The sequence below is a fragment of the Gekko japonicus genome, unplaced genomic scaffold, assembly GCF_001447785.1.
Source record: "Gekko japonicus isolate JY-2015 unplaced genomic scaffold, Gekko_japonicus_V1.1 scaffold1827, whole genome shotgun sequence".
NCBI lineage: Eukaryota > Metazoa > Chordata > Lepidosauria > Squamata > Gekkonidae > Gekko > Gekko japonicus.
Window position 1 is genome coordinate 81,751 of NW_015169834.1, and position 13,222 is coordinate 94,972.

The following is a 13,222-nucleotide window of genomic DNA, read 5'->3' on the forward strand; positions in this document are numbered from 1 at the left end:
TTTGGGTAGTGAAGGGTGGGGTATAAATCCAATCTCTTCTTCTTCTTCATTATCTTCAGAGGATTTTTTTTTTTAAAAAAACCCACTCTTTCAGGCAAATTTTAAACCCCCGCCTGCTCTTCTCTACCCACTTCTGCCCCTCAGATTAAATGAGGATGTTCTCCTGGGAGTGCACCAGCTGCACACCATCAGAGCATGGCGCCCACAAGAGGAAGTCTCAGCTGGAGTTTCAGGTTCTCATCCCGTTAAATCCAGCCTGAATGGTCAGGCATCACCCCAGGACACAATCAGCTCAAGATTGTGACACTTGGTCACAGGAATACATAATGGAGACACTGATATAAACAGCACTTTCACCCAGGCCCAGCCTGGCTGGATAAGCATATGGAGCAGAGGTCCATCGGTGGCTATTAGCTACAAGGTATAGATAGGGACTCTGGGGCAAGTGATGCTCTGTATTCTTGGTGCTTGGGGGGGGCAACAGTGGGAGGGCTTCTAGTGTCCTGGCCCCACTGCTGGACCTCCTGATGGCACCTGGTATTTTTGGCCACTGTGTGACAGAGTGTTGGACTGGATGGGCCACTGGCCTGATCCAACACTGGCTTCTCTTATGTTCTTCCTGTTTACTCCTGGAAGCCACTGCATGGCAGCCACTGCATGCATCAACTGGCCCAGAATCCCCCTGTATTTTAGAAACAAGGCTAAGACTTCTACATTTATAGAACTGTGGAGCTATTTCTTAGCACCCAGTGATAAAAGGGAACCAGATTATGTTGCCTCAGGTCTGGATCCTATAAAGAAGATGTAGAAAGAAACTCGTGGGCACCAATCTATCCCACAACTGTCTTCATTCAGCAGCCCTACAAAAGCCTCCCAGAAGCTAGAACAAAAATTCTACTTTGTGAGCTACTGGCCTTAAAGCTGTGAGCAAGCGATTTGGCTGCTGCATAAATCAGTTTGCTCCGGAGCCATCCCTTCCTGAGCCAAGACAAAAATGTGTGAGCCAGAGGCTAAACAACTGTGAGCTGGCTCACACTAACTCAGCTTAGAGGGAACCCTGGTCATGGACACTTGGGGACAAAATACCACAGGGTATGGGGGGGGAGGGGGGAAGGAGGTGCTGCAGTGAAGAGCAAAACTGCTCCTTTCCGTGGAACGTCTTGTTCCAAATGGTGGAGTGGTGGACGACTGAGGAGGAGAGGCGATTTCACCTGGCTCCCCCACCTCACTATAAACACCACGAGGTTCTCATGACCCCTCAAGCATGTGCTTTTCAAACGTCTTTGTAGCGTTAAAAAAGAGTCACCTTTGCCAGAGACAATCTTTGGAGTTTTAAGGAAGAGGCTGCCATGTTGAAGGTCCAGCATCTCTCCCTTCAGCTTGTCCTCAATCACATCAACAAGGGCAAGTTCATCCGCCAAATCCTACAAACAGCAAGAGTAAGAGGATGTTACCCCAAAGACAAGTTACAAATATGTTTCACTGATTTCTTTAAAAATATATATATATATCAAATGTCAAACCTAACTGAAACTCTAGACTGACACACATACTCATCCACTCAGAATCACTTCCAAAACCCCTCCCCCTCTCTGTCAACCACCAATCATATCACGCTCACTTCTCTTAACCACTCTAGTCTACTTACCACCATGCAACCAAACTTTTAAAGACACACACACACATAACACAAGGAATCATTACAATATATATTTCACTGACATGAATTTTTTTAGAGTTCCACACTACCACAAGCATGAGTAACTTGAAAAACACCCCCAAAAGTAGGTGTTGTGGTCTGCCAGGGGCTTGATAAAACTTCCTGATTTTGCTAGCCCAAGCAACAGCAAGACCCAGTGACTTCTTGACACACACACACACCCCTGAGTGGCTGTGCCCTACTTACATAGGCTTGCAAGTTATGCCAACCGAATTTGGGGCAATGACTGGCGTGCAAATAATATTGGTGATGAAGTTCTAGTCACCCAATATGGACAACTCTAGTGAACTAATGTTGGCATTTAGAACAAAGTAAATAGATATTCACCTAGATATATTCACTGATAACATACAAAAACATTCTCTTGACTGAGCTTCACAAAGCTGTTATCGTGAAAAACATCAATAGCAAGATGGATCCTACAAATCATGAACACAAGTTTACCAGTTCAGACTTCTATCCTTCCCTCTAAAAAGCTGCTCCAGAAGAACTGGGAACAGAGCAAGATGTAAAGGTACATCAAGAAGCGGAATCAGGAGTGTATAGGAAAATTGATTCCTAAAGCTTCCATGTATCCCTTGTGACGTTATAGGGTTTCATGTTCCCCCTTTTTGGAATGTATGTTGCTGACCCCCTGTTGGTTTGATTTCCTCTCGAGGCCAGATGGCTGGCCATTTGGTCAAATTGCCCGCCATAAACCAAAATGCCTCTGCTGAAGCATGGCAGAGACCACGTAGGCAAAGGAGGAAGGGGCTCTGGTATCATCTTACTGCAGGAGGATGATGTCCAGACCCAACCTACCCCCACACATTGCCATGACAACCCCAAAAGGTGGACAACCCCTTGGACAACCCCACCATAAACAAAGCAGGAGAGAGGTGATTTTTACTAATTTCCCTTCAGAGTGCCAGTCCCCTATGGGCACCAGTGTTCCCTCTAAGCTGAGTTAGTGTGAGCTAGCTCAGTTTTTTTAGCCTCCAGCTCACGTATTTTTGTCTTAGCTCAGGAAGGGATGACTCCAGAGCAAACTACTTTATGCAGCAGCCAAATGGCTCACTCACAACTTTAATACCAGCAGCTCACAAAGTAGAATTTTTGTTCACAAGACTCCACAGCTTAGAGGGAACACTGGCACCCCACTCTTCCCAAAGGAAATCAGGAACAGTTTTCCAAAGGTACCAGAGGAAGGGAAAGTGATTTGTTTCATGAACTCCAGTAAGACCCAGCCCATTTAATATATATGAATTCTAAATCTTAGAACACAGAAGGGAGACGTTTAATGGAAAAACCCCTAGAACTAGAGCTTGATCATAAGATTTATCAATCTTAATTCCAAGCATATTTCCTTGGAACTCCATATGGTTGGTAGGGTTAGTCTACTGCAGGTAAGGGGTTTGAGAAAAGTGAGTGCAAGTTCACAAAAGCTGATGCTGGAATAAAAATATTTTTAAGGGGCCGCAAGATCAAATCAGTCAATCCTGAAAGAAATCAACCCTGACTGTTCCCTGGAAGGCCAGATAAGGAAACTGAAGCTCAAATACTTTGGCCACCCAATGAGAAGGGAGCACTCACTGGAGAAGACCCTGATGCTGGGAAAGATTGAAGGTCAAAGAAGAAGGGGACTGCAAAGGATGAGATGGTTGGACAGTGCCATAGATGCAACGGACATGAAATTGAGCACACTTCAGAGGACGGCGGAAGACAGGAGGGCCTGGCGTGATCTGGTCCATGGGGTCGCGAAGAGTCGGACTCGACTGTGCGACTGAACAACAACAAGAGTCCCACCCTTTGTCTTCCTTGGAATGATCTCAGCAAACTTTATTCCAGACCATCTAAGAGCACAACCTGAAAGATTCTTCTCAGAAGGGAAGAGCTCATCAGGAGGGGACGTAATGGCTGTTGTACAAGAGTTAAGTCATGAGCTCCTGCAGTCAGGAACGTGGCTGATGACAAAGGGCAGACAAAAATGGCAGAGGCAGTGGCAGACTGGAAATAGTTGCCGTGCACCACCTTAAATGCAACGACAGTGCTCTTGCTGGTCGTAGGAGCCCACACAGCAGTTACAAGGTGGTAATTTATTCTTAGTAATGGACTCGAACTGACAGGCAGCATAGCAATTTGGACTTCCAACACTTAATGTCAGTTACTCTGATTACCGTTGAAAGTGTGCTTGAATTTACAATGATAATAGCAGTGCTGGAATAATGCAATCATAAATCCCAACAAGAAACCCGACTGACATTGTAACATTTGGAAACTGTACTTTTAGCAAAAGAAGAAATACAACTAATCATCATACACTTCCCCATTTAAGCCAATACGGGCATGTACGTGATGGGTAATGCACAGCCCTTTTACATACATGTACTCTCTGTAATCTCTCGACACGTGGTTACCCAACATTTGAGTGAATCGTGTCCAAGAGATTTTGCTTGCATCAACATAAGGCTGTATGAAACATTCGTTTACATACATGTACTCTCTGTAATCTCGTGGTTACCCAACAGTTGAGTGAATCATGTCCAAGAGATTTTGCCTGCATCAACATAAGGCTGTATGAAACATTCTAAATGGGATGGTGTTTTTGTTTGTACTTACTGAGCCCATATTCCACATTTTTAAAGAACTTATAAGGTTTATAAGATTATGCATGGGATAGAGCAGGTAGGGTGTGAGCTGAACTGTGGGTTCTGTCCCTTCCACTCAGCCAAGTGCAGAGCCTTCCTCCAGAAGAGGAGGCTTATTCTTCCAGAAGAAGGCTGCACAGTCAGCTGTGTGGAAAGATGCCGCCCAGGATTCCAAGTGCAGCTCCAGCGTAGACTCGCACAAAGGGCAGTGCAGTTCTGGCCTTCTGCTTTCCACTCCTTCTCCTAAAAACAGTCCCCAGTGTGGAGTTTTGTACTTTTCAGTGTTGCTGTACACTGAGCCGAAGTTCTTTCACCGTGCTGTCTTCCAACCCGCAATCTGCTTCCAAGTTACTAGTTAGAACTAGTTAGAGCTCAAGATGGTATACTAGTTAGAATGTTGGACTAGGACCCGGAAGAGCCTCTGCTTTGTATGTAAAAGGTTCCAGGTTCAGTCCCAGGGATCTCCAGTTAAAAGGGCCAGGCGGCAGGTGATGGGAAAAGACCTCTGCCCGAGACCCTGGAGAGCCGCTGCTAGTCATAGTACTGACCTCGGTAGGCCAGTGGCCTGATCCATTATAAAGCCCCTCCATGTGTTCTGCTCGCCATGAGACTTTCCTGGATGAGCTGAGGCCAGTCATTCTCTCTCTGCCTTGTCTACCGCACCAAGCAAGCCACTGCGAGCTCCTTAGAGGAAGGGCAAGATGAAATTGCACAGAAATAAACCTATTTCCCTGTTAGAACAAAGCTAGAGCCCAGGGGCACCTGTAAGACCAACAAAGTTTTATTCAAGGTGTGAGCTTTTGTGTGCCCGTGCACTTGTCATCAGACAGTGCAGGCACCGGGAAGCTCACACCTTGAATAAAGCTTTGTTGGTCGTGAAGGTGCCCCGGGCTCCAGCTTTGTTCTGTTGCTTCAGACCAACAGAGCTGCCCACCTTGCTCTATTTCCTTGTAATAATAGTAATAATAATAATAATAATAATAATAATAATAAACTTTATTATCATTGTACATAGTACAACGAAATTAAAGATGCAATCATTTTGGTGATCTACAACAATATTCATATGCACTCACACACCATTCACAACCATCCCATAACTCCCTTAAGGTTCACATAACAACTTAAAACCACCAATGTCACCCAAATTCCAATTTCATACAGCATTTAAGGCAATAATAGCTCTCGAATAAAAACTATTTTTTAATCTATTTGTCCTTGCTTTAATTGTCCTATATCTTCTGCCCGAAGGCAGCCGTTCAAACAGGGAATGTTCAGGATGTGACAAGTCCTGCAAAGTACTCATTATTAAAATTATGTGGACTGACAGCCAATCAGGCAGGCTGCCAGTCCACAGGTGCAACTACCAGGTTATGTCCATGGCCCTTATTTTTTTCACAAAGCAAAGAAGTGAGATACTTGCCACCCACCTTCATCAAAATGCTTATGGCACAAGCCATGCCAACAGCACCGACGCCAACCACAGTGATCTTATTGTGGGCATGGGGCTGCTCCTCTTTGTGAACATTTTCAATCAGCTTTTCCTTGAGAGACATTTTGTAGCACTGCAAAAAAAATAATAATCAGATTCTGGCATAATAATATGTTGGCATAGTACACTTCTGCTATGAAGTGCAAAGCCAAGATTTCCGACCTGTGCCCCCGGCTCTTACCAAACACGCACAAAACAAAGTTCATTGTACAAAGTGCACTTTAGCATAATTTCTCTCACAGTATTTAGATTTTAGCAGGTTCAAATAAGTGTTCACAAAAACTGGCCCTGGATGCAGAAAGAGAAAGGAAAGTCGAGAGCAAGAAATGGAACTATGAAGCATGGAAAAGGATACCCATCCCACACTGTTAGAAACTACGTCCAATAGTGACACTCCCCTTAATCTCTCAGCTTTGGAACATTTTGCTTTTTTTCCCCCTCTGTGAAACCATACAGACCAGAAACTTAGAGGAAGTTAAAACGAGAGTAGAATATATGCACAACTGATACTATACTACATGGAACATAGTACACATCTGGCAAGAAATGTGCACATCAGGCAGTGACACCATGTAATAGGTTGTCTTGTCACTCTGACCAGTCCAAGTTTGGGGACAAAGTCTATACCCAAAGAAAACTGCTGAAAATAATTGGATGGATTATTCCCCGGGAACGTGTTCTGTGCATAGGTTATACGACTGGCCCAGGGCAACTGATTATTAGTATCGAGAGCGCCACCAGGCAAGATTGTACCATGGAACAGGAGTGTCTTCATAACTCAACAAAATTCCTGGACTTTACCTTGTAATAAAGCCAGTAAGGCCTCTCTACATCTGAGAACTTTACAGGAAAGTCATGAAAGTATTGCTACAAGCTCATGGAAGCTGGTGGGTTTTTTTTAAATCACACTATTTCCCATACATCCTAAAAAATCAGTCCAATGCAAAGGTACAAATAACTATGAAGTATTAACAAAAGAAATCAGATTTGTGGGCAGGCACCCAGAACTTCAATGCCAGCATGGGTCACTGGAATCAGTAACTTTGGAATCAGAGGGGTCATTTGTCCCAGGTATCAGCAAGTGAACAACTGGCATTGTAACCTGCAGGTTGTTCCCCGGCAGCCCTCATTTTGGCATGTTAACTTTATTTATTTATTTGATTTATATCCCGCCCGCTTACAAAAGATAACACAAGAACAGTTATGACATAGATAAAACCATCTAAAACCAATTCAAAACACACAGTCCTAGCTGGTTGTAAACTAATACGTTAGGGATGGCGGCAACGGTTACTTTATTCATCAGTTCTCGATCTTTATCATATATATATATGACTGGCACAGGCTGTAATGGTGGAGTCGGCCACCTCTTTGATGATGGTGATGGTGGCAGCTCCTTAACCGAAGGCCTGGTGGAAGAGCTCTGTCTTGCAGGCCCTGTGGAACTGTAAAAGGTCCCGCAGGGCCCTGATCTCTTCCAGGAGCTCGTTCTACCAGTACGGAGCCGCCACCAAGAAGGCCCTGGCCCTGGTTGTCGCCAGTCTGACGTAGACATAAACCCTTTATGTCCCCTCCACTTCATCCTCTGCCCTTTTTTGCTGGTGGACCCTTGTCTGGGCTTTTACAAATTACTTAAAAACAGCGGCTGAATATGTTTAGCACTGTTGTTTATCTAGACCTCTCTGACCCTAATGTCTTCTTCTTAGAGGGCAGCATACCTCCTCTCCCTATCACTGTATAGAGTTGCATTTGGTCTTCTTCCCACCACCAGGTTTTAAGGCCTGACTTTAATGCTGTCAAAATGCAGGGCCTCCCCAGGTTCATGCTTACTATATCTGGTGTAAGCAACTGTCCAAACACACCTAGAAAGCCATCCTTCCTATGGACAGCTGTGGTCAAATACTGCCATCCCTCTGTCTAGATAAAACATTCAGAGTATATGCATTATATTCAGTGTCACTGTGAGACTTGGGTTCGCCTTTTGTTGTATTTTCTTTACCTGTGGTATTTTCTGCTTGATCCATGTACCCCTCATCCCCTAGCTTAGCGCAGCTGGCCTCTAGCCTGCTTGCTTATCGCTTGCCCTCGCTGACATGACATTCGGGGGGGGGGGGGGTGAGTGTGAGACTGTCTGTAGTATTAGGGAGGCAACGCTTGGTAACCTTTCCCCAAACAGCACCTCAAGGAACTTTCACACGAGAGTCGTCCTTGAAGAAGATGAGACTTTGAACAGCTAGCTGAACCGATGTATCTGTAATGGTTGTTAGAATAGCTTATGTTTATGAGTGAGTGACATATGTGTGGAATGTGGGTTTCGGTTATACGCTGGGTCCCCGGCTTCAGCCCCTCAGTTCAGACAAAAGTTCAACTTCTCAGCATCTCAAATCTCCTCAATAAACTTTCCTTCAAGAAAGCCTGTGTGGAGAGTGATTGGACTGGGAGCTGGACAGTCACAAAACTAAACAGTCCTCTAATCTTTGAAAAGGACATCTTTATTTGCATTCTGTTGGGTACTACAAGTTGAAAACACTCAGTATATCTGGGGTTAAATGTTTGTTTATGTTACTCTCAGGAAGTCACATGTTTCTCATGTAACCAATGTTCTTTAGCTGTAGAATGCCTGGGAATTTTCTCCCTGATCTAGGAATTTGATTGGGACTAAAGTGTCAAGGTGTATTACTATTTTATGGCTTCTCTTCCCGTCTTTGTTTGGTGTTCTGAAGAAGAAGAAGAGTAGCCATACTGTCTCTCTTCTAATTTTGTCTTTGTAGAGTAAGGATGTAGCCGATTATGCTCTGTTGTTATTTTCATCCCAGTTACCCTTCCCATGCTAGAATTTAGTAAAAACTTTATATTTTAATAACACATGGACTCTCAGTCTGAATTATTTTATTCTGGCTCTGCTGGACTATCTCTGCTAAATACCATTTTTTTCAATATCTCACTATCACCCAACACATTCTTTGTAGAATCCAAAACAACACTGTGTGTGGCTGTGACACAGGGAAGAGGTCAGGGTGGTGGTGGGATGTTAAGAAAGGGAATTCTGATGGGAGTTCCTGGAATACCAGTAAAGAGACATGACAGCCGCCATCCAAGATTTACTTACGAAGTTTGTAAGACTGCCGCCCATACTGAGCGATCCGAAATGCACTCCAAATTACAACAAGGTTTTCAGTCATACATTCAAAATTCCCACATTTGGCCCTGAACTGGATAGCCCAGGCAAGTCGGATCTTGGAAGATAAGCAGGGCCGACCCTGGCCAAGTATTTGGATGGGAGACTTCCTTGAAATGCCAGAGGTGGGAGCAGGCAATACTAAGCCACCTCTCTGAAACGTCCAAGCTCCACTAGGGGTCACCATGGCTTCCAGGCATGCACACATACACAAAATACCCCCCCACCCCCAATTTCCACATGTGGAGTTGCCACAGAGCTGGAGGTGCATGAAGCCAGAAACATATGAGCTGGCCACTTCACTTCTCCATGCCCACTGGCACCCAGCAGTCAGGAGTGGGCACAGAGTGCCCACATACTACTTCCCCGTGCAGCTGCACTGCTGTAGGCTTAGGACTCTTCAACTGCTATTATACACAAGTTTTGTTGCAAGTAGAGATGTGAAGGCCTGGAAAAAAAATGGGAAAATTCGGGGGGAAAATGTTTTTCCCCCCAGTTTTTTTTCCTGAAGCCTTTTTTGGTTTTTTTCCAAGAAATTGGAAAAATTGAAAAAAAAGAAAGAAATTAGCGGGAGATCTCCCGGAATCGCAACTGGTCTCCTGGTTACAGAGGTCAGCTCCCTTGGAGGAGATGGCCGCCTTGGGAGTTGGGCTCTAGGGCGTGATACGTCGCTGAGGCCCCTCCCCACACCAAAGCCCCGCCCTCCCCTGGCTCCGCCCCCAAAACGTCCAGGGATTTCCCAAACCGGGAGCTGGCAACCCATTCCCACAAGCATTCTTGGCACGCACAGTGTCTCGCTTAAACTGGGCTGCTTCCTGGGCCAAGACTGTGCGGCATCTTAGGGGTGCCAACTCCAGGCTGCGAAATTCCTGGTGATTTGGGGGGCGGAGTCTGGGGAGGATAGTGTTTGGGGCGGAGAGGGACCTCAGCCGGGTATAATGCCATAGAGTCCAACTTCCAAGGTCGCCATTTACCCCAGAAGATCTGATCTCCATCCTCTGTAATTGTAATTTGTAGTCCCACCTGGAGGTTGAAAATACTAACACCAAAGCACCCTGCAACATAACAACGCAATCTTAAATCAACTCAAAAAATTGTGTTTTTTCCCTATTCCGATATAATGGTATTGATGATGCTAATTTATTGTAAAGGTAAAGGTAAAGGTCTCCCTTGCTCGAAAGCCAGTCGAGTCCGACTCTAGGGTTGCGGTGCTCATCTCCGTTTCAAAGCCGAAGAGCCAGCGCTGTCCGAAGACGTTTCCGTGGTCATGTGGCCGGCATGACTAAATACCGAGGCGCACGGAACGCTGTTAACCTTCCCACCGAAGCGCTACCTATTTATCTACTTGCAATTTCTTGCTTTCGAACTGCTAGGTTGAAAACCCTACAGGGCCACTATAAAGTCAGCTGCAACTTGAGGACAAAAAAAGGTACATTCCGTATTCGGTTTTCTATTTTCAAGACATTTGTTCACCAAAATAAGTGTTGGCAACTGGGGTCTATTATGACCACAAGTCTGAACGAACAAAGTGAATCCTTTAGGATAACAGCCTTTACACAATATAGATTTAGTGAAAGAATGCAACATTTTGTTTTTTAATTAATGGAAGTGAAATCCCATTCCCATACCCTGAGTATAGTTTCAGTTTGGATTGAGTGGATTTCTCAAACGTCTCCTCAGAGTCATAACAGTTTAAGAAGAGAATCGTTCTTGCATCCATTTTTCAAAACAGTACATAATTTCCCACCAGTAGGGGGCAATAATAATGTGTTCATGATTCTAGGTGTGTCCGTCCACAACAATAGCAATGGGATGTAACACTTTCCATGCAAAGAGATTGCAGGGAAATGTCCAAAGCTAGGCCACTCTGATATACTTCCTTAGTGGTTCTTGATCAAATGATTCAATGGGTTCCCCCTCACATGGCATCATCGGTCTTTAGATTCCACAGGAGGCTGCCTCCAGTGCCTTTTAGGGCCAAGGTCACAGAGAAGGGCTTTTGCAAGGAGCTGAATACACAGTTTATATCTGGGAAAGGTTCAGAAGATGGACGACCTCAGTGGGGCTCAAAGAGAGCAGGGCTAAACACAGGAAGATGCACAAACCTTTTAGAGGAAGGGAGCAGGAGAAGAAGAAGAAGAGAAGATTGGATTTATACCCCACCCTTCACTACCCAAAGGTGTCTCAGAGTGGCTTACAAACTCCTTTCCCTCCCCCTCCCCACAACAGACACCCTGTGAGGTAGGTGGGGCTGAGGGAGCTCTAACAGAAACTGCTCTTTTTTCAAGAACAGCTCTTATCAGAACTACGGCTTGCCCAAGGTCATCCAGCCAGGTGCGAGTGGAGGAGTGGGGAATCAAACCCGGTTCTCCCAGATGAGAGTCCGCGCACTTAACCACGACACCAAACTGGAGGAAATCTAGTTGATCATAATACGAGTGGGTAGTGGGTGGGGTGGGGTCACAGAACATTCTCATACAGGAAGGGGTAGCTAGCATAATCCAAAGCCTGGTTCTGGTAAATTCATCACTGGCACACTCAGCCAAGTTAGAACCATCCTAACTGCAGGCTTAAGGCCTGGCTCAAAAGACCAAATTTGCCCGTTGACTTATGTGGGCCTACACATTTCAATGTATGGCGTATCAGGCTGAATGGAGATTCCAGTCTGACCCACACAGCACCTCTACCATCATGCTACCAAAATGGTTTCAGCAGTGGACAGCAAACGTATAGTGAGTTACAAGCTGGCCACAGGGTGAAGCAAACACATCATCACCGCCCTCATATCCATTTTCCCCTTCAGGGCCAATTCCCACAAGCCCACGGCTGCCCCTCGACCTTCTTCTATCCCAGCTCCCTTCCCAAGACCGCTAGCCTGCAGCCACAAGATCACATTTTTGCAACTGTGAGAAATTATGTTTTGCAGTGACATCCACAAAGCTTGATACCGCCATGACAGCAGCTGGCTGCAAATGCCTCCATTATCGTGTGTACTCCCGTTCGGTCATGCAAACTTGGCATTAAACCAATTACTGGGGCAAAGGTGTGGGGGGGCTGGGCCAGAGGCATTGCTTTGCTAGGAGCAAGGGTGGCTCCCGGGGGAGGCTGAGCAGCTTCCTGAAAATTTCGGCGGGCGAAGATTACGCCTATATACTGGGGGGAGGGGGCACTCCTGTGTGTGTGGCTCTGCCTGTCTCGGCCCTGTGGCTGATTTATTGCGATTACGGGCGCTCCTATGTGTGTGGCTCTGCCTGTCTCGCCCTGTGGCTGATTTATTGCAGGTGGAATTTTACAGCTACCCTGAAACCAGGGACTGTGCCCAAAGCCAACCCTCCACTCGAACTCTAGTCGGGGTGGGGCCTCGGCCAACTTTCTGAGATCCCGCATTGGAGAAAGAGGGGGAGAGAATGAAGCCTGCTTAAGGCAGGATGTAAAACTCCACCGGGAAACCGCCTGGGGGGGAAATTGCATTGCAGTTCCTCCTCAGTTTAATGCAGCTGCGACCAGGTGGCTGAGACTTCCCAGAGGAGGTCACAGGATCTGCCCCTCCAGACCTGAATTCAAGGCGTTCGTTGCCATCCTCAGCCAATCAGATGGGGCTAGGGTAGCGCTACTCCGGAAATAAAAGAAACAGGGTGGGTGAAAGGGGCTGTGAAGAGCAGCTCCCTTGACTCTGCAAGCGGCATAAGCCATGTCTGGAAGAAGCAGCGGCAGCGCATCTGCCCTGCCCTTCTTTGCTCCCAGTCAGGCCATGCTCAGAGACTCCCACCAATTCCACACGGTCGTTTTTTGTCCCTCCTCTGAGAGCCAGTTTGGTGTAGTGGTCAAGTGCGCGGACTCTCATCTGGGAGAACCGGGTTTGATTCCCCACTCCTCCATTTGCACCTTGGCTGGGCGGCCTTGGGCAAGCCGTAGTTCTGATAAGAGCTGTCCTTGAAAAAAGAGCAGTTTCTGTCAAGAGCTCTCTCAGCCCTACCTACCTCACAGGGTGTCTGTTGTGGGGACGGGAAGGGAAAGGAGTTTGTAAAGTGCTCTGAGACTCCCTTGGGTAGTGAAGGGCGGGGTATACATCTTTTTCTTTTACCTCACAGGCAGTGTTCCCTCTAAGCTGAGTTAATGTGAGCTGGCTCACAATTTTTTAGCCCCCAGCTCACAGATTTATGTTTTAGCTCATGAAGGATGGCTCCAGTGCAAACTAATTTATG

General features: G+C 46.1%; 1 protein-coding gene across 1 annotated transcript in view; it reads right to left on the reverse strand.

The window, feature by feature from the left end:
• LOC107115555 (L-lactate dehydrogenase A chain) overlaps positions 1-13,222 on the reverse strand; it is a 30,635-nt gene that overhangs the window by 14,615 nt on the left and 2,798 nt on the right. Inside the window, exons 2-3 of the mRNA XM_015417293.1 lie at positions 5,778-5,912; positions 1,307-1,424 (exon numbers count right to left, since the gene is read on the reverse strand). Coding sequence (XP_015272779.1) covers positions 1,307-1,424; positions 5,778-5,903 — 244 coding nt within the window. The 5' untranslated portion in view covers positions 5,904-5,912. The remainder of the gene's footprint in view (positions 1-1,306; positions 1,425-5,777; positions 5,913-13,222) is intronic.